Below are 22,313 nucleotides of genomic sequence, written 5' to 3'. Positions count from 1 at the left end.
ATACAATAACAAGCCATTTACCATTTAATTACAGACAAAACTAATATTTTTCATGGTCTGGTGCTTGCAGTTATCCACCGCATTTAATAACATGGTTTGTATTTGACTTTCAGCCGCTACAAACGGATCGCAGGAATCGGAAAAAGAACCTGAGAGTAGGATGTCATCAAAGTTCATGTAAAAGCGAATGTTCAAATGATTTTGGCAATATAGTTTACACACATTAACTGCTGTAAACATTGGTTTATAGGTTTAAGTTGAGAAAAAAATATTTAGAAAACTTTCTTCTGCCTGAATTTCTTATTTTGTAATTATGTTGTTTTATGTTTTAATCTTTAAAGTACCAGTATTTTTACATAGCTTAATATTTTTGTCAGTCCAATTACATAATTTCTAAACATTTAATCATATTTTATGATTACTTACTCAGTACTTGAGTAGGCACAGACTCTGGAATGACACATTTCTGATTAAACAAAGCTAAAAACTGCACAGCAGTGTGTGGATTGATGACACGTCGCTGCCGGGCAGGAGTGGGAAGTTTAACACAGGTTATGGACAACGCAAGGTCAAATAACACACGATCAAAAATAGATAAATACAGCATGAAAAGTCATTCAGTCTGAAACAGACAAGCTGTATAAAACATGGTCCAGTGTGTAGCCACATACTTGTGTTGGTCCAGACACCCACTGTGTGAAGTTAAAAGAGTCGATTAGATCAAAAAAGTCCTCAACCATTGGTTTATTAGGATAAAACACACGCACATTAAAATCTCCAATGATAAGGACTCGATCATAACATTTCCGGCAAAAATTCTGAAAAGTGCCAACTTTTTGTAGACTCGGTAGCTACATACCCCCATATTTGGTAAAGAATAATCGGGTTCTCATGGCTAAGCAGCTGCACCCAAGCCTTACATCATCGCTAAGTGAAATTCAAATGGTCAGATGCAGCGGTGCAAAGCAGGGCTTCCGAACCACCAGGGCCGTGGAGCACAAAATAGTTTTATTTAGAAAAATCAGAAGTGCCAGAGTGCCCCTGTCAGTCCACTAATTTGGTATAGACTATTATAGTAGTAGTAGCAGTTGACCATGCACCCCCCCCCCCCTCCTCCATAGCAAACAAACCACCATCCTCCATACATAATTGAAGGTAATCTTTGTCTCTATCAACAAGGAAATAATATCCTCCATTACAGTGGATGGAGTCAAAAATAGACTCCGTTTTCCAGCAGCAATAAAGACTGCAGCAAACATCCCTGCTGCCGTTTTCAAAGACATGAATTATGCGTTTGAATTTCTGAAGTGCAGTCCTTTCGAAGCTGTAACTCGGTGACCGAGGTGTAGACAAGGTAAAACGATCAAATTACTGTTTGATGGGATGAAATTTGTGTCATGGTTGTTTTTTTTATTGTTTTATTTACATTATCTACATTTAATTTCAGAGAAGGGATTTTGACACCTGCTGTTACAGGTTTCAGTCGCTCGTGTTTTCTCTGCTCATCTGTTCCCAGTGCTGAGCCTGAGATCAAAGTTTTCAGGCTATACCTAAAACTGACCAGGGCGCATTCTTTAAATACTTTAGAAACACGCCTAGTTTCACACCTGTTAGCCCGGTACGTCTGGGCTCCACTGCTGACTGGTAAACACCTCAAAAGGCCGGTAAAGACCTGCTGACAACATCCAGCTCATGCACTGCACCGGAGGTGAGTTATCATCTAAAAATCTTCTGTTTTTGGTGATAATAAGGTAGGGGGGAATAAAATCACACAGGATTCCACTGATCATCCGTGTCCTCTCAGAGAAAATGAAAGCTCAGGTTTTCTTCCTGCTCCTCGTTCTTGCCGTCGGAGTTCAGTCGATGGCCGCCGGTTCTCATGGGGACTCAGAAGGTACGGTCTTGTTTTTTAGCCGTTCTATGAATCCAACAGAGCTTGAGGGCTATTACTGAAACTCTCTGAATGCTTTTTTATCTGACATATGTGCCTCGATCTCTCAGTTGTTCCGGAGGATGTGGCCGTGGCAGAACTGAAAGGGGAACTGGGAGAAGTCGAGCCAGCTCCACCTAAACCATTTTCTACAAGTTTGCCAAAATCTTAGAGCTTTTATTCATTGGGACTGTTTGCATATCCTCAACTAGGTAAAAATAAAATTATTACATTTTTCTCCTTTCACTTTCAGTTTGAAAACTTTTGTATGGTGAATACCTGTGAAAAGTAATTCATTCCTTTCAGGATTCTTTGTGATTTTCCTTGGTTTCTCTTTATGTTTCAGACCATCAAACAGGTTTTAAAACCAACTTTGTGTAGTAATGATTATTTTATTTAATAAAGGGGTCAAAGCTACACGATTTGGTCCTATGTGAAAAAGCAATAGCTTAAACCTAATAACCACAGCTACCGTTATCACTTATATCACTTACCGTTTCAACACTTGTGAAAACTAACAATGGGTCTTTTCTCTTTGGTCCACTTTTCGTGGACCAAAGCTTTGCAGCTTTGCTTTAATTCAGCGATATAGGAGCAGTTAAGGTCAATTCCAGGCTGTTATATGAGATTTAAGTCATGCTTCCATCCAATTCTAATTTGAATTTTGAGCGAACTTTTAAAATGTCACAAAAAAGAAAATGTGAATAAACATGTTTCCATCTACTGGTTTATAGTTAACCAGGTGATGCAAAGTGTAATGTCCTCAGATGGTGACGTTACGCATGGCTGTAATAAACAGGAAGTAGAGTTTGCAAACTAGGACAGACCACAGATCGGGCAAGTTGACTATTGACTACAAAACCTTCCACTGTTTTTTTTTAAGCCGTTCAGATGTGGACTACCTGCTGTGCTTTTTTTTTTTTTAAGCCAGGCTATTCAAAAATGTATTATAGGTTCTAACCACAAACACTAGTTTGCTGCACAATCAATAGGGTGTTTTCACTGACGTCACTGGCCAACTTCCGGTCCGCCATATTGGGTGGCACACTTCCTTATCTCTAGTTGTCTTACACGTATTATCGTATCGCGAATGGATAAGTACGCCAGCACGCTAGAGCGACCAGATAAGGACGTATATCTGAGGAAATGTTCCGTGATCGACCATATGGACCCGTATGCCCTCCACGGTGCCTTGTTTAGCCGTAATCCAGATGATTGGCCAAATGTAGAGCACGGCGACATAGTGCATTACCTGGTGTTCAGTGAAAACCCTCTGCACACTCTTGAGGAAATGAGAGCTTACAAGGATCTAGAGGCTCACAACCAGTTCACATCTGGTTATGTACATCAAGGAAATCGCCATCATACGTGGACGGGTGAGTTTTAATAAGATGGTAAAAATGTAAACAATCCGACGCAAATGTGTTGCACCGCCCGCCGGCGGGCGGTGCGCGAAGGCGCTTGGCTGCAAGGCCGATCGACGCCGCTCGCGGCTTTAATTATTTAAGCAGAACAATGACCAGTGCAAAATTAAGTTGTATTTACCGTATTGGCGCCGGTAGGAGCTGCAGATCATAAAGCCAGCAAACAGTGGGAACACAGCAACTCGTTCAAAGGTAAGCTGCGCTCAGACGAGCTGGCACATGCTAGTTTAGTAGCTGCTAACCGCCAGTGCTAACAACCACTCGCGCATGTAATGTACTTTTAACTTGCTGCTATGTGTTTCAAACGTTTAGAACACACTCTCATTGACATCGGGATACTGTGGAAAGTTATGTTCGGTCTTACAGCCGCGATCCAAGCGAGCCGACGATCTCTTTATCTCTGTAACTCGTTCAAAGGTAAGCTGCGCTCAGCCTCTGGCTCATGCTAACCGTTAGCGCTAACAACCACTCGCGCATGTAATGTACTTTTAACTAGCTGCTATGTGTTTCAAACGTTTAGAACACACTCTCATTGACATCGGGATACTGTGGAAAGTTATGTTCGGTCGACTTACAGCCGCGATCCAAGCGAGCCGACTCTTTGTTATCGCTAACAGTTGTTCTCCGTGGTTGCGCCTCCAGGCAGGAAAGCGGTGGAAAATTAATCTGTTTCTATGTTTTTCCCATGGCGATCATGTGTTGCGCTGTTACAGCCCACAATACAGCAACGGTTTACCATGGTTGAAATCAAGTTAAGGTGAAATTAATCAAATTAAAACACGGCTGAGAGAGGGAGTACAGTATGCGGTAGTAATAGGCAGTAGAGGCGGCGGAGGCAGTCAACACGACAGCCGCGGAAAGTAATAAGTCATAACGCCCAAGCCCTATTATTAATATATTCTTCTTATATGTTTTAAATACTTAACAGTTAATTACCTGTGACAAAGTGAGCACCGCAGACTCTGGCGTATTCCAGCTTAACACCGTCCAAATCGGACCTGGATATCCGTGTCAGCCATAGGTGACGGCGTTGTTCAGACAGCTGTTTTTTTTTTTCACACTGATTCACTATTACGGCTGGTAGGCGATAGAAAGAGCGTTGATCTCCACCTCCACGGGCCGTGCAACCAACCATTAAACTATTTTCCCCATTGTTCACTTCCAATACTGCCTAAGGCGTCATACAATGCAGGTCAACGGTGCGAAACGACTGCCACCCAATATGGCGGACGCGCAGAGTAGTCACGTGAGCGTGACGTCAGCTGAAAACACCCTATTCCTTGATATTGATGTGCATTAATTCAGACATCATGGTAGTAAGAATTATATTTGAATGTGTGACGGTTTTGATGAGATGTGTTTGTGCATGTTATAATTCCATGTTATTTTCATTTGTGTTGCAGGAGTGCAAGAAAATGGAAAAAAAGAGAGAAACAAAACCATTTATCTGATCATTTATGCATGTACTAATTGTCACTAAAAAGCATTTGTGAAAGCCAAGTTTTATCTGAATAAGGTGTACATGTTTAGGCTTAATTTATCACACTTCTAATTTAATAGAAATACACAAACACTGTTATAACATAGCCATCCATCAAAATTGCACTTTTTTTAAAACCTAACTTGAAACAAAGAGTTAACCTTAAGCATCTGTATCTGTTTCAGATGGTTCATCTTGTCAGGCAAATTTACAAAAATGTAGGGAACTGATAATATAGCCCATTTAATCCAGAAATTCTACCTTAGACCACACACTATAAACTGCATAGAAAAAGAAAAAAGAAAGAACGATTTCAGGACGGCACTTTTTAATCCAGGGGGAAAGGGGAGGTGCTCTAGCACCACCTAGTGTCTATCTGTTATCATGTATTTTTGTAATTTCATCACCACTCTTGGTTTTAATGGTTTAGTTTCATAACACAATAGTCCCCTAATGTTCCTGTTTATGTAAACTTCAACATAGTAACTGATGTGTCTGATGCCATGTAAAGCACTTTGAGCTGTATTTGTATGTATGAAAGGGGCCATATAAATAAAAGGTTGATCACTAACAGGCCATTGTAATATTAGTAGACAACACTACACTTGTGCAAAGGTGGGTTCATGTTTCTGATCACCAGAAATGTGAAATCCAAACAATCATAACCTGAATAAATACAGAAAGCAGGTGATTAATTAAGAGATATAAGCTGTCATCCTGGCCTCTTGGAGGACTAATGGAGAAATGGGGCCGACCAACATTACTTCAAGAAGGAATCAACTACTCATCCAGGAGATCACAAGAGAACTACATCTAAAGCACTGTATGTATCTGTTGCCTGAGTCAAGAGTCTACAATAACAAGGATGGGCAAAAAGGGTATCAAGACCAAAACTACTGCTGACCATAAAGAACATAAAGACCCAAGTCATGTTGGACAGAAAATAAAACTTCATGATCCCCTACATGTTATGAGAATCTGTGCTTTGGAAAAAAGTGAAACGAATTTGGTAACTGTGTGTCCCATTACATTTGTTGTAAACCTAACGCTACTTTCCAGAACAAGAACATCATACCAGAGGTATTGGCTGTGTGGATGTTTCAGGAAGCTTTGCTGCACCAGGACAAGAAGGACTTGGTAAGACGGAACCATGAGTTCTGTTCTCCAACAGAAAACCCAGAGGGATCATTTCTGGCTAAAGGTTTGGGACCTTAAGCTCAGGAGAACCAGGGTTATCTAAAGCATACCACCAAGTCAACCTTTGAATTACTAAGCAAAAAGTGAAATAAAGGTTTTTGAAGGACATAGTCAATGTCCAGAGTTAACGGTCCAGAGATTACTTTAAATAGGATATTCATAACAGAAATTAAAATAAAATAATTTTGGTCTTCCAGAGAGCTGTAAAACACTAAGCGCTTAATGGCAGTTGTAGCTGCCAAAGATGGTACAACCAACTATTACCCACTAAACATTAGACGTCTAGTGGACATGCAGATCATGTCTAGATTTAGTCTGTCTGCCCAAGAACAATTCTGGATGTCTAACAAGGTCCACTATTTGGGCGCCTAATATTGACCCTACTTGTACATCAATAAGCAGTTCAGTGTTTGGGCGTCATTTAGACTTCCAGTAAAACTGCAAATTAATGGTTTTATTTTCTTAAGATAAATTAAAATGAAAAGATTAAACTGAACTGGTTTATTTACTGAGTATGTTATTTTTTTTAATTAAGGTAACCAAAAAAATCAGTTATCAGTTGTGTTATTATTTAAATAGTAAAATATTGTTATTAGATGAAAGAGTTGCAATATAACGCAACCCTGAGGGTCACGAACCAACCAATCAACTGCACTATTGCTGAGCAGCGTGGCTACGTTCATAAACCAACTGCTTCCATTCTGCGTTCATTTAAACTGGTTTTACTCAGCGTTCTGTTATCTGCTCAAACTTAAAGCTAAGTTCAGGTCTGTTTTGTTGATCCAAACCTGCTGTGGCATCTCTTCAACTAACGTTAGCTACAACTTGTGTTTACGTCGCCTCTGCGCCGTTTTGTTTCGGCAGTTCAATCCGTGTGTTTGGCAGCAATCCCTTATACCAGGCACGCATGTAGCGACAGTGGAGGGGGAAACTCCCTTTTAACAGGAAGAAACCTCCATCAGAACCAGGCTCAGTATGAACGGTCATCTGCCTTGACTGACTGGGGGTTAGAGAAGACAGAGCAGAGACAGAAACAGCATAAGGCAATGTGTCAGTAGTGGTTAAGTTTCTTCTGGTTGGTTTCCAGCCCTTAATGTTCACCAACCAGTTGGGGTGGACCTGTTTCTGTGTTATGCCGATGATAAAATGTAATTAAAACTTACATTTAAAATGCACAAGGTCTAGCACTGGCTCCAGGTTCAGGCGCTGTGATGACGCTTCTATCTGGCATTGAAAGCTGGGCATTGCCATTGCCCGAGAAGGGCAAGTACTGATCAATTGGCAGTGACACACTTTTTATCTTATCTACCAGCTTGGCAGCCTTGCTGTTCTAGTTACAGATAGCCATCTTAATCAAAAAAATGTGTTTATTTCAGTGTTCCAGCAATGGCTTTTCAGCATGCTGATTGACATCGGCAATCACCTGGAACATGTGCAACCCACCTTTTCAAATTGAGAGGATGGAGACCATGGAGGATTTTTAGTGAGAGGAGGAGCGCCTCTGATTCAAAAGGCTTTGAAACCCTGGTAAGTTTTAAGTCTGGAAGAAATGGATAGCCTGGCTTAACACAGTACAGTGCCATCAGACACTGCTAGGTTCTTGTGGGAGTGTCTGTCAACTGTATCATGGATTTATCTCAACAGGTGCTGCATATTTCCAGAATTGGTGGGAAGAACACTAAGGACTGTGTCCACAAAGTTCTTGACAGGTATGTAGCTACAGATATACAAACAGCAAAGCCCCCCAGCCTTTGACCATCAGCAAGCTTCTTTCCACCACAATATAATACACAGTTTTCAGCCTGTGCATAATATTATCCCTCGTAATTATTAATATTGATTCAGAAATGTGATTTATTCTTCAGGCTCTTCATCAATGCACTGATGGCTCAATTCAATATGAAGGGGAAAGGGAAACAAGGCAAGAAGTCTTTGGAAACAACAAAGATTTATAGAGCAATTAAAGGTAAGCCCATACGTCACGTTAACATTTGCTTGGATAAGAAATGTTTATTTCCTGTTGACATTCAGTTTCTGCTTAACATTTTCACGCTTGTCTCAACGTAATGTCCTCCAAACACCTAGAAGCCTCCTGAACCATAGGCTAGGGGACTAATGTTATTCTTTTTCACAGACAACAATGTTGGCTCAACTACAGTAAATTATCCAGATTCTTATATATTCTGAGCAAATCGGTTAACATTTTGATCAAAACCTCGAAGAAAATTGTACTGTAGTTGTGTCAGTGTGGGTAGTTGTGGTTGAAGTATGACGAGTTGTGGTCGCTCTCGTGCATTTTGCAGGAAATGTCAACATTTTTGTATTAATCCTGAATTGCTAGCTATAATTATCGTTTGTTCTTATGTTCGTATAAAATGAGACCCCATTTTCCAGATTGCCTTTGCGTATTACTAATTCCTTTTTCTACAAATGCAGATGAAATCATGACTTTTGATGAGGCAGCAAGAGGAGACTTTATAAGCATACACGCTGCAGAGCATCTAAAACATGCACCACAGAGAAGTGGAGGACACAAACTCACCCAGAACTGATAAGCAACTTGCTTTTGTATATTTTTTTGTTTTGACCACCAGCACAAAGCTGCCGGTTATGGTGCAGATCCAAAGAGAAATGAAGATGGAAAAGCTTGTTTACGTTTTATGTCCAGTATATGTGAAGCACAGACCCACGCAGGGTGGACTATGTAATTTTATAGTTTTTGTTTACAGGTTTAATTTTTTTCTACCACTTCTTGTTAAACTGTGAATCCAAAACGATAAGTAAATATTGAAGGGCATGTTTATTTTTTTGCATGTTTGATTTAAAGTACAGACCCAATCAAGGTGAGCTGTGTGAATTTATATATTTCTGTGCATTTTTTTAATTTTTTACCCCCAGTGTTAAGTTACCTGTTCTGTTAATCCAATTAAAGAAATATTCAACTAAGGTAAAGTAAATAAGACGTGTTTTAGTGGGTGGAGGACCAGCTTTCTGTTGCACAAGGTCTCAAACAGGTACCATTTAGCTTTGGCTCAGCAGCAAGTTTGAAAGGAGAAAACTGTTGTAATTGTACATCACAACAACATTTCTCTTCTGCGTTTAATCCACCCCTTAGGGAGCAGCGGGCAGCTTACAGTGCAGTAATCTGGAGCGAAGGGACTTTCTCATAGTGGCAGTCTGCAGGGCTCAAATCAGGTACTTGCATCCTACTCAGAACTGAAGCGCTCAGCTCTAACCACTGGGTCACCCTTACACCTTTAATATGCATTTCCAGTTATCTGCGTCTGGGACAATTAAGTGAAGCCATTGGAAAAATAACTATCTGGAACCCTAAGCACCTTCTACAATTGGATAGCAATTATGCACAGCCTAGAAGTGGCATTGAACCATCTAAAATCAGTATAAATTTGAAGTACAAAAGACTTCGACAGCAATCACATTTGCACTACATGTAGCGGTCCTGTGGAAGTCCAAACTAGACTTTGGTAGAAGGGCCTATAAAACGGTAGGTTTTTAGGACGCTCACGTTTTCCCCTTAGGAACAAACTGATTTGAATTTTCTCAAATAAATCAAAAGCTTCCGTTGAAAACCACATATTTTATCTGCATGTTTATCAAAAGTTGTTTGATCTGAAACGTGACGTAAGGGGGCAAAATACTTATTTACAGCACCACATGTGTATAAATGTTCCATTTGCTATACCCGCTTATCCTTACAGGGTGTATAAATATTCCTGAGCAATAGCTTCTATTTAATTGTTTTAAACTATTAAATTAGTATGTATCAATAATTTATTAATGTCATAGCAAGTTGAAGTTACCCGATGGCTCAATCTAAATATGTCACGGGAGGTCAACGGTTGAAGTATCCTGCCCTCTAGTGGTTTTGTGGGGAAGTGCAAATGTACGTTGCATGCAAAAAAAATTGTTTTGTATCTTTTCAGTAAAAGTGTTTAAAAATGACAACTTCAAGATGTCTATATTTAAAATGTGGGTAAAACCTTGGCCAATAATCTAACCTGTTCAACAAACCAGTGCACCACCATGCACTGAAGCAACTTGTTAGTCCTCGGGTTGTGCCACATGATCCGCGCACCGATCCGCTGTCAGAATGTCAGCCGTCATATGTGGCCTGCCCCCCCGGAAAGCGACACCCCGTTCCCCCGGTGCCGTCCAACTGAACCGCAACACGTCAGCTTCCCGTCCATTGAACTGACTCGTCGGGGGAAAGTTTAGCGGTCAGCAGCAGAGTGTCTGGAGGGGACAACATGCGCTCCTTGGCGGGACTAGCTGTCATCGTGGCGGCGGCAAGTGTCTACCTCTACCTGCTGTCGGCGCACCTTCCCCCGGGACCGACGCGGCTCCAGCCGGGGTCTGGGCAGGAGGACGAGGCCGTCCAAGAGTACAGGTAGCAGCACACGGCAACTAGATTCTAATAGTCAACCAGCAAGCTGTCAAATTTGACGGTCAAGTTACAGACAAACGTAAAACTGGTCTAAAAGTAGCAGCTTGTGTACCCCTCTGTAAGAAAGCACAGTAACGGACTTCTGTCTAGGAATGGGCTTCAGACCCTCGCAGGGTCCAAATAAAGCGCTTTAAAGTTGTGAATGCATGTTAAACAGCAATGCACAGCATGATTTAATTGCTTTTATTCAAAACAGAGTCGCAACAACTATTCCCTATGCTACCAAAATGATTTAACATAATTTCTATTGTTAGAGTTTTATTTACAAGCTGGTCGGGACCCCCTTAGGGGTTGAGAGTCAGCAAATCTGGGGCTTATGGAGCCTCTTTAGAAATCAAAGTGAAAACAATGTTAATAGTAAGTGCATTTACAACATGTAATTACAAATGGAAGAATAATACTGGCTGTTGATGCTGGTTGTGATGTCATGACTGTTTAATTGACTTATCATTTTTCCGTTGTTATTTTGTGGAAGCTGAAAAGTTTAGGAACCCTTATCTTAACCATTTATTCTTTTGTTATTTTAAAGTATAGACCTCAAAACTATATAAATAACACAGAGCTGCTAATTTTAGTAGCGCTTGGTGCAGATAATACTTTTTAGAATTTCATTTGAGCGTTTCCTTGTCTTTAATTTTCCATTTGTCTTTCCACTGGTTATAGTAACACAAGTATAAGATGATATTAGACGGTTAACTATGAGTGGATCCGCACCTGTGGCTAGCCTGCAGTCGGCTGATTTGGTAATATTATTTTTAATACACCGATGGGCACCAGCCTATCTGGTAAGTAAGCCAAACCTATAGCAGTAACAGGCCCAGGCCTACTGTCATCACAGCTTTGGCTTTTCAGATAAGTTTCTTTAACTTACGTTCGTCTGTGTACTGCTTTTAATCTTTTTGGAAGTTAAATATAATGGTAAAAACAATAACGAATAATTTTAGGGAACCGGCAGATATTTTTAAGGAACCACTTTTATCTATTTTGAAAACCAAAGGGGATTCCCTGAATAAAAAAAAAAAAAAAAAACTCCAGATAAGTGACCCCCACCTGTTGCTTACTTTCTTCCATCCAAGTGAACGGGAGGGAGTCACCATGAGGGGGAATTCTGCAAGCGAAAAGGCAGACATGAGTTTTGACTAAATAAAGAAACCTCCCAGATAGCCAAAAATAATAAATCATGTTCAGAGTTTTTTTTTTTTTTTTCTCCTGTAGTGGAGGTTAACGTTTAAGGTCTTGGGTGTTAACAAGACGTCTGAATGAAAAATTTAAATACAAGCTGGATAGGTCACCTGATTATGCATCAACACTGGGTGAGTTTAAATTTACAGTCAAACGTGTGGTTGCAGAGGGACGATAGAATAACACTGAGCCAGACACTCTGAGGCCAAACGCAAGAAGCCTATCTGTGTGCGTGTGTCCACATTATGCTATTGCTTATTTCACAACATGTTTAAAGTAATATAAACACAACAAACTGGACTGTAAAATTAATTTTTTTTCTTTTTTTTTGTTTTGTTTTATCTTTCAACCAAAGGGAACTGGAGAGCGAACTTCTCGGTTTGGGCTGAGTCACGTTAAACCTGATCTGATTTGTGTGTGAGAGAGCGCAGATACGAATCCCCGTCTGTACATTCCTCCAGCCCCGCGTGTGAAGGGTTTCTGCTGAGGCAGGATGTCTTTTATAGTGTCAGTCGTAAGCAAACTTATAAGTCCCCCTCCTCGAATACTGTACATTCATCCATCCAGTCTCGCGTGTCGGCCTGCTTCCACGTCCCCCTCGCTGCTGACCAGTGAGAGAGCTGGATGTTTGTCCTCTGACCAGTAAAAAGGAGCAGCGCTGGATGTGGAAGCAGGTGGCGGAGGAAGGCGGCATCTTGAGTTTCACATCGGGGTGGGGTCGGGGGTCGGGGATTTTTTTTTTTTGCTGGGTGAGTTTTCATAAGTGTCTTCTAGCCTCTTCTCAAGTCTGCAAGCAGTGATGCTATTTCTATCTCTGAATCAAATGTATCCAGTTACTCCTCAGCTCAGAGGCAAACAAGATGCTCCCTTATTTTTGCTTAGTCCAGTTTTTACAGATTTTTCTATGCTTGGCTTCAATTTAACTTTTAATATTTAACTCTGTTTAAACTGAGAGTAAAGGCATTTTATAGTCGGGATTTGGGGTTGCATCGATGGGAAAATTTGGGCCGATGTTAATATTGCTGTCACAGCCAATAGCCAACATTTACTGATACTATATATATTTCCCTACTCTGCTGAAACCTTGCAAAAACACCCACACCACTGACATAGTAGCTTCTCTACTTCACTTAAACACCCCACAGTCCTTTGAGCATTTGTTTCGGGAGTCGGTGTGTTTTGGGCATGAGGCAGTAATCGTGATGCAGCGAACGGCAACAAGATGGACATAAACATCGGCCCAGTTTTACTTATGCATGGATACTGAAATGTAAAATAATGGCTTACATTGGCCGATATTGATGCCAATATTAATATATTTTTTAGCCCTGCTGGAGATGCACTGGTCTGAATTTTGTAGGCATCATACTGGTTTAAGTCTGGTGTGGTAAGTCTGGTTTAAAGGAACAATAAGTAAACTCGGAACAACACATACACAATGCCTTTCACAGAGACCCACCATTTCCCCAACGGTCCTGCAGCTATGTATCTCCGCTGAATTTTTACTTCCACAGGACAGCTATATGATGTTGTATTCTGTTCTGGTCTGCTTCTCTTACTGGCTTCCATGTTAGCAGGCTGCTGCTCTTTTACCAAAATAAAATACCAAAATGCTGCATGCTGTTTTGGGAACCCTGGGAACTTTCATATGATTGGCTCAGGAACCAGGAAGTAAACACGGGCTGCACACTGCACTAAAGTAGTTCCTCACCGTACTTGAAAGGTTTTAAAGGAGAAAAACGTGACTTAGACATTGTGGATGGAGAGAACCGATTGTTTATAGGGAATGCTACTTCCATCCCCGGTGACAAATAAGAATGATTTAGGTTGATTTTACAGTAAATATCCTACTTATAGGTCCTTTAAGTCATTCTTTGATATTCCAATATTTGAGTCATTTTTGGTTTCTCTTCATGAATTATACCAAAGGAAGAAAAAAAAACATTATATCAGAGCTGATTATGTTTATTCTAGTGTTTCTGCGATGAGAGGTTGTTTATTATTTGCATTAGGAACAGATGAAATTGGACCATGTCGGTGAAACAGCAACTGGGGTTTTACTATTATTTGAAAACAAAGACAAATTTTTACAGACCTGAAACATTAAGCTCTCTTTAGCTTCTTGGATTTGCGATTCGTACAATCACTGCAGTCATAGAGCACATCGTAAAATGCAGCAGTTCCTTAGCAGGTAACTGGAATTGACCTTTAGCCTGACCATAACGAGGAATCCCCTAGACCTAAAAAATCTTATTTTATTGCTACTGGATGCACCATAGCAAAGTGATTAATTTGCACTAGTGTTGTCCTTTTTAGTGACATTGGTCAAGTACATAAATGAGATATATAAACATTTTGCAGTGGGATTTCATTTGTGACTAAGTCTCTACGGCAATTGGAGACACTTTACATGCAGGTTTTCAATCACAAATAGAAAATTTTATGGTAAATAGTTTACCAGAAACTCAGGCAGTATTGCAATCCAACCTGAAAATGTCTAGTAAAGATCCTTGAAAGTAGTGATTTTTGCCAAACCTTTTCATTCAGGTTAAGGTTTAGACTTAAAATAGACCGTTTTAAAACTTATTTTCTTCCTATTTCAATCAGTATATACATTTCCTTGCCATGTTTGGGATCATTGTTATTGTTTTGCATTGCATTGTTATTGCAACTTCATTTCATTAACTAATGTCCTAAGGAAGAAAAAAAACATCCCAGTCAGGTACTAAGATCTGTTCCTCTGCGTTCCTCCACCCAGGCTGAAGTTCCCGTCTGACCTGGAGTCTCTGCGGGAACTCGCCGAGACGCTCAAGTTTTACAAGACAGAAAACTACGGCTATGTTCTGCTGTTGTTCTGTAGCGCCTACCTCTATAAGCAGTCTTTCGCCATACCTGGCTCGTCCTTCCTGGTGAGAGGCATGCCGGGAGAAACTAACAGGAACTGAAGAAATAGCTCCGTATAATCTGACGTAGCCTTTTAACTGCCGCCGTTTTTCCTGCCCTCTTTCAGAACATGCTGGGTGGGGCGATATTCGGACCTTGGGTGGGTCTGATGCTGACCTGCCTGCTCTCCACTTTCGGCTCCACGTTCTGCTTCCTGCTGTCCTCCACATTTGGGAAGCAATATGTGGTTTACTTCTTCCCTGAGAAGGTGGCTCTGCTGCAGAGGAAGGTAGGCATGTCTGCACACCTTCCCAGGATTGGCCGTTTAGTCTGAAGACCCTCAGCTGCGTTGCAAATGGGAACGTCTTAATCAGAATACTTTGGTTTACATTCCTCACCGGGTCATTTAAGAATCGGCTCTGCCGATATGAAGTCATGGTCCAATATACTTCACAAAATCAATGCAAAAAGATGAACTAAAAGTAAGTAGAATGTACATATTTGCCCTTGATCTGAGCAGAGAAATGAGATTATCTGACAAGGGAATGAGTATTTTGACCCCTAAAACAAGATAGGATATACTGCACTTGAAATTAGACGATGGAAATGAGTTGTCCCCATTTTAAGTGCAAAAACATTGGCAGATGATTTAAACTGCTCAAATCAAGGACAAATACACTCCATTCAAGAAAATTTTACTTTTCGTTCCCTTTTTGCAGTGATCAGTGGCATCAGTAGCGCATGTCTATACTGCTATTCAGGATTTAACTCTCTTACCAGTGATGTTCGGGATGCTACAGTATACATTTTTTTTCTCAACACATGCAGCTCATATCGTCAGTAAACTTGTATTGGCTAATGTGTTGTGCCAATACATTGTCAGCAAGTGCTAGTTCTAAATTGGGTTAAGCCAGTTCAGACTGATCCCTTCTTGTTGCCAGAGTACATCTTATATGTGCAACGATACACAGAAATCATGCTCAGTACGAATTGGTTCGCTTTAATCAAGAAAAAACAAATAAAATGCGGCTATATGGAACTGACTGGAGATTTGGTTTCATTTCTGTCATTGAACTCTCAGTTCATGCACATAAACCACCTGCGTGTGTTCAGGTATAAAACAAAGATACGTGTGCGTACTGGTCCGACGGGGCTGGAGCAGGTTTTGTTCGGAACGAACACAATGAAACACCACGATGTTCCTTTCCAGTAAAATCCTGTTTCTGTTCAGGCACTGACGAGGCGGCCTGTTTGTTCTTCCTGTCTCATTCAGGAAGGCCCGCCTCACCCGGTTCGTAGATTTGGTAGCAAAGGAAGAGAACAATTATCAGAGACAAAACAATTAAAATATACATGTATATTGGAATTGGAATTCCAAAGGGAGACATACACTTACCATAAATCTTCATTTAATATATTACCGAAGTCCCTCTCCATGGTGTTGTAAGCGATTTGTCTGGTTTATTTGTCATCCTGGTTGTCTACGTGTATGGTGTGTCATAAAATGCCAGGACCTCCCTCACTTTGACGTATCAGCTTTGATGCTTGTAGATTCACTTCTGATCTTCTGTGTCGTGTCAGTCTCATTCCCAATCAGGAAACAACTTCTTGGTTAATGAAAATCTCTTTAAATTTGTCAGGTATATGAATAATTCTGGGCTTATATGTAAATACAAATTCTGAAGCTACGCGACTAAAGTGGTGTTAGGCTAATGTAAAGCAAACGGTTTAATAAAACCTGTAAATCTTTTTTCTCACCCCTGAACACGTCTTACGCTGCAAAAAGGGAACTACAGATAAGTAAAAAAAAATTTAAATTATTGTATTTGTCCTTGAGTTGAGCAGGTAAATAACATTATCTGCCAATGGAATATGATTTTTGTACTTAAAATAGGAACAATTCATCTCCATCATCTTATTTCAAGTGCAGGATATCTAAATATTATTTTAGGGGTCAAACTATTCATTCCATTGGCAGATAATCTTATTTACCTGCTCAAATCATGGACAAATACACTAATTTCAAGAAAATGTGACTTACTTTTAGTTCTCTTTTTGCAGTGTGACGCTTTTTTCCCATTAAATTCCTGTTAACCCTTTGTTCTGTTTTCTTTCCTCAACTCTTCCTCTTCCTCCCTGCTCCCTCCCTCCTCCTGCCAGGTGGAGGAGAATCAGAGCAGCCTCTTCTTCTTCCTCCTCTTCCTTCGTTTCTTCCCCATGACTCCTAACTGGTTCCTTAACATCACCTGTCCTGTCCTCAACATCCCCATTTCAATTTTCTTCTTCTCTGTATTAATAGGTGAGCTCACTCACAGAGCATCAAAGTTACATTTCCTAACTGACGAGCCGTAGATCCGACCGCAAAGCCCCTGTTCTGTAATCCGTCCTCCAGGTTTGATCCCGTACAACTTCATCTGCGTCCGTACGGGCTCCATCCTGTCCCAGATCTCCTCCCTGGACGACATCTTCTCCTGGGGGACGCTGGCTCAGCTCCTGGCCATCGCGCTCATGGCCCTCCTGCCTGGAGCGCTGATCAGACGCTACAGCAGAGCTCACCTCAAGGTGGACGGCATCGACAGCAACGGCACCAGCCGGGGGGAGGTCAGCCGGGGCAGGAGGAGAAGATGACTGAAAGATGAGAAAGGGACTTAATGTTTAAAAGGAACTCAGGTGGGGAAAGAAACCACTAGATGGAGGCATGTGACCTTTTGTCCACGCCAGAAGTGAGATTTCTTTAAGGTCACTCCAGAGAGTCAAGACATCCTGGGCGGCGTTTGTTCTGAACTTCTGCTCTTATCAGGTTACGTTTCGCCTTCGTAAAAAGGTTTTGTCAATTGGTTGAAATATTACCATCTAAAAGTTTTAGTAAAGTTTCCTGAGATCAGACCCAAAATTCTTTGCTTTTGCTTTGGGGAAGAAAAAACACACACAAGAGAGGCTAAAATCATCTACCTGGATGGATAGAATCATTTACATTTAGCAGAAATTGTAATTATTTTGTACAGAGTTGAACTGTCAGATCGTTGTCTTTCCTATTAAAAATAGGATTTGTAATGTATAGTAATGCTGCTAATCATGATTAGTCCCAACATAACTTTTTCTACACATCACTGATGTAATGTAATTGCTTATTTTCTCTCACTAGAGCAGAATTTAGTCAAAAACTAATTTAATCTCCATCAACAAAGCTTAACTGCAGTCCTGTGACAAACCTAGGATATCCTTTAAAGTGTTCAGTTCATTATATATCTACAAAGATTGAGCGGGATACTTAATGAGAGGGTTCAAAGCATCTCACATGACGATAGTTCATCCTTGTTGACCAAAGTTTTCCCATATTTATATCAGAAGTTTTCTTATTTTTATTACATTTTACAAAAGATGTTTATCTTCACTTTTTAATTTTTAAATTACTTCTTTAAGCATTGTTAGAATGGATGTTAATTGTCCATACGGTCACACAGGTTGTCGAAAAGAGTCCCAATTTTGTATTTTCTTCTTTTGATAGTTTCTCTTTTACTAACGCTAAGAAATAAGACAACAGATTTTGGATGTTAGTTTCTTTTTGATTTCCCATCAATAAGGTCCCTCAGGGAGATTCCTAAAGCTGGCTGAAATGAGGTTTTTGGTCTGAAATGTTTTATGTTTTCCAGTCTGGAAATGCTCCAAATATTTTTCAGGGTTTCTGGCTCAGAGTTTGTTCAAAGCTCTGCAACTGTTCAAAGTAGCCACGGTTGTGAGGGCCTGAGTCAGAAATGAACATCGGAAAAACTGGTGCTTTCTATCAGGTTTTAATGAGTTTTGTGTAAATGCGTTGCACTTCAGTGCTACTCTGTTTGGACTTTGTAACACCAGGGGCCAGACGCTTAAATCATGTATAGTGCTAAAAATAATTTGTTTCCCCCAAACAACTTGTTCTTACACATGACGTTAAAGCTGGATAGGTCCTGTTCGCTGAAACTGGAACCCACCCGTCTGTGATCAGGTTGCAGGCGTAACAGGTCCAGGAGGAAACCACACATCCCCCCTCCTCAGCGACGCCCGATGGGATAGAATCCCTCCAGTGAGTTTTGGGTCTTCCCTTCACCACAGTTCCTCCACACATCAGAGAATTATATTATTATTATTATTGTTATTAATGTTTAGCTCACTTGTGGTCTTCAACAGTAGCATCAGCTGTAATTATTTGGGTTCTGCTTGGCTGCAGTCCACAAAATGGCAGCTCTAGTTAAAAGGAAACTCTAAAGCTAAGATTTTATTTGCCGCAATGCTATTGAAACTGGGGTTAAACAATGATGTCAGAAGCTGATTATTGTTATGATCAAAACTGAAAACTCTTCACCTCTGAGGAAAATCTTCTCTTTGCTCAAACACGAGTTTTATACATGAAACTGACGTGGGCTTGGTGCATCTGGGCCCAGATGTTTAAACCATCTATTCTACTCTGTGCTCGTTTTAAAACCCACAGTGTTGATATATTATACATATATTTACTGGTTCATGGTGTTCATTGTAGTTGCCTAAACGTCAGAGGGGAAATGTTGCTTTGGTATGTTTACATATGTGTTACGGTCAAGTGTCTTTTTTTTCCTTAAGGCACTTAAACACGTCTTAATGTAGCTCTGTGTTCACTGGTCATGGACAGGACAATGATGTCATGGTTTTGTCAAAGCTTAAACAGATAGTTATGGACTCTGAGCCGGCTGGACTGTAAAGCATGAATGAGTATTTGTAGTAAGTTTAATTTCACCTGATTGTATTAAATTTTCTTGACCTATGTTCTGTTTTAATTCTCACTATAAACAGCAACGGATCCACCATCAGGTAATGCTTTAGCCCCACCTTGTCTTAGACATTTGTTGGTGAAACCTTATCACTGCTAATGAGAACTGAGAAAGTAACTCAGTCACATTTCGAGGTCTAAACTTTGCATGAGACAATAAACTTGTCAATCAAAGGCACCATGAAATGTACTTTTGAACTTTCCTCCATCCACTGTCCTCCGCTTATTCCAGATCGGGTCGCGGGGGTAACGGGTCCAGGAGGCAAAACCAGACACCCCAGCTCATTCTGGGGGATCCCAAGGCGTTGCCAGGCCAGAATGGATCTATGATCTCTGCAGCAAGTTCCTTTTGAACTTGTTTTGCCATCCTGAAATGAATCTCAGTGGTCACACGATCCTGTGATGGAGTAATGTCAATATGACATTCAGTGTTTCCCATGGGTTTGGGATTTTAATGACTGTTTAGGTTCATGGAAAGGTTCTGCATCTCAAAGCAAGTCATTTTATTCTATTATTGCTGCTTTTTACACTCAGAAAAATCGTTACATAAAATAAATATATTTATTTTTTATTAGCTTTATTTGCATTTTTGGGCTTATTTTTACATCGTATCCTGAGCTGCTCTACTAGTCAAAAGTTTGGACTCACCTTTCGTCATTCAGTGGCTTTTCCTTATTTATTTATTTTTTACCTACTATATTGCATATACACAGTAAAGACATCTAAACTGACTTGAGAGTATATAGAATTATATATCAAGCAGAATTTTAAAATAGCTCCAAATATCTTGTATATTTTATACTTTTTGTAAATACCTCCCCCCTCCCTCCCAATTGTTTGTGATTACTGCTCGGCCTTCCTGAGGCTGGTCACCTGAAATGTTTTTTTAACTGTCTTGAATAAGTTCCCAGAATTAGGAATAAAAATAAAGACCAACCATTGAATGAGAAGGTGAGTCCAAATGTTTGACAGGGTAAAGATTAAAAATGATGCATTTAAAATGTGTCAAGTTTTCAGAAAGCTCACTAAAACACTAAAAGCACTTTTTTTTTTGAAGAGCCCAGTTTCAGTCTTATTAATCCTGTCTTTTTGATTATATTGTTTTCAGCTTAAAAAGCGTTATGTGAAAATATGATCTTATGACCAAAATTTGGGATATACAAAGCGTTTTCAACTCTGCATATTGCAGTCAGTTGCCTGTGGAAAATGCAATAAATTACATATTTCCTAATGTTCTTTATTGGGGTCACAAAGACAACGTGACAATCTGGCAAAGCGAAATAAAGACATTCTGGATGCAAGTGGTTTTTATTGGTGGTCTTTTTACTTGGTTATCCTTCAGTCTTTCACCCTGTTGGACATTTGAGAAAATGCATAAAACCATAATTGGCCTGTTTATCAGCAACACACACAACATACTGCCAGGACCGGCCATGCAAATAGACAGACACACTCTGCCCAATGTTGTCAGAGGCAGGCACAATCAAACCAACAACAAATCAGTACATAGAAAATGTAAACCCAGACAACAACAACCGGATTCGTGAAATACACGGACATGGTTCCGGCGCCACTTGGCAGAGGATACAAAGCTGGGAATAAACCCACTCGTAAGCCTAGAGTAGAAAATCGTCACAGTAAACTCAGCACCGTCCAACCTAACTGGCACCCCTGGTCAAGTTGTGTTGAAGGTTCTAAAATAAACCATAAATCTGAGCAGAACTGGAGGAAACTCCACATTAACGGTTAGTTTTTACAAAATCAGTGATTCCTAGCAATTTAACAACCATTTTTAAAGTATGCTTTGTTTTTAAAGTTGATTATAGTGTCTAAAAACTTCAGGCTCATTTGTCTAAGCTACTGTTAACAACGGGAGAGACAAGTGAACACGCTAATCAAGTAAGGCAGGGGAATGAATGGCTATGAGAAGAAAAAAAAGAAAAAAAACTGATCTGAACCTGAACAAATCTGTCGATCATTTAAAAAGTTTAAACAAACTTGATGTGCGGCGTCTGGACGAGGAGCCCAGCGTGTCTGGCCACGGGCTGCACAGTGAGTGAGGTGAAAACGTCGCAGTGTAAGACTCGCTTTATCTCCAGACTGCTCACAACTTCATCAGAGGTGCTGATAATTATTGACGAGGGTTTTGTCTGCATAATCTTCTGACCGATGTGTTGATTTCTCACTCACGCTTACAGACACATCAGTTAAGCATTATTGAGGTCTTTTCACATGCATGTGGCACCGAGCCAACAAATTGTAAACATCAGGAAAAAAAATTCATATCAGCAGCAACCTAACAGGTTGTAAACAGAAATACAGAGGTCATCTGTAAAATATACAGCAAAACAAAGATCGGGGGCTGTGAGTCTTCGCCCCCGAAAGTGCAGAAAAGTCTGGCGTGTGCTTCCGATCGCTGAACGTTACAAACCTGTACAAGGCTGGGACAAAATACTTCACAAGGACAGGTAACAGTTACAAAGATAAACGTCCCAGTCACAACTATCAGCAGCGAAACGTCCTGCATGACTCCACGTTTTTCAGTCAGTGCAAATGGTTGAGAGCCGAGTCATGCAAGAGTCCAGCACAGACCCAACTGTGGCAACGTGCGAGGTACAGGTTCACAGGAAGATTTCTTTCTTGTTACCCGGCATAAAAAAAATAAAATAAAAATGTTTATAGTATAGTTGGACTGACTTTCAATGACAGTCCGTTTGTCGTCGCACCACTGGTGCACACATCATAAATGAAATAGAGGGAACAATGTGAAATAAGGTCCAGAGCCTGGAGGCGTTCAGGACCAACAAGCAGCATTTTTTTCTTCATGTATGATTCTTTTTTTTAAAAAACACACCACCAACTTTAATTAGAGATGAACCGACTAGATTTTTGTGCCTTACTTCATATCTGCAGTTTGGGTGAAACCATGACCTGCCAATACAGACCCTAGCTGATCACCATTGCTGTTG

At 40.4% G+C, this 22,313-nt stretch overlaps 1 protein-coding gene and 1 long non-coding RNA gene across 2 annotated transcripts; both read left to right on the top strand.

Annotated features, from left to right (window-relative positions):
- The first annotated feature begins 1,597 nt into the window (after window positions 1–1,597).
- LOC118557139 lies at window positions 1,598–5,405 on the top strand. The gene is made up of 4 exons (XR_004927637.1): window positions 1,598–1,708; window positions 1,805–1,894; window positions 2,002–2,142; window positions 4,758–5,405. It is a non-coding gene; the product is annotated as an uncharacterized LOC118557139 (long non-coding RNA).
- A 4,750-nt stretch (window positions 5,406–10,155) lies between these two features.
- Window positions 10,156–20,645, top strand: LOC105933324 (transmembrane protein 41A-B). Its single transcript, XM_012872800.3, has 5 exons — window positions 10,156–10,439; window positions 14,437–14,587; window positions 14,689–14,850; window positions 16,722–16,860; window positions 16,954–20,645. Exons 1-5 carry the CDS (start codon window positions 10,300–10,302, stop codon window positions 17,187–17,189), a joined length of 828 nt encoding a protein of 275 aa, XP_012728254.2. The 5' UTR covers window positions 10,156–10,299; the 3' UTR covers window positions 17,190–20,645.
- Window positions 20,646–22,313: the final 1,668 nt, after the last annotated feature.

The sequence above is a fragment of the Fundulus heteroclitus genome, chromosome 22 (assembly GCF_011125445.2).
Source record: "Fundulus heteroclitus isolate FHET01 chromosome 22, MU-UCD_Fhet_4.1, whole genome shotgun sequence".
In the NCBI taxonomy this organism is placed as follows: domain Eukaryota; kingdom Metazoa; phylum Chordata; class Actinopteri; order Cyprinodontiformes; family Fundulidae; genus Fundulus; species Fundulus heteroclitus.
This window is presented reverse-complemented; position numbering and strand designations above follow the sequence as displayed.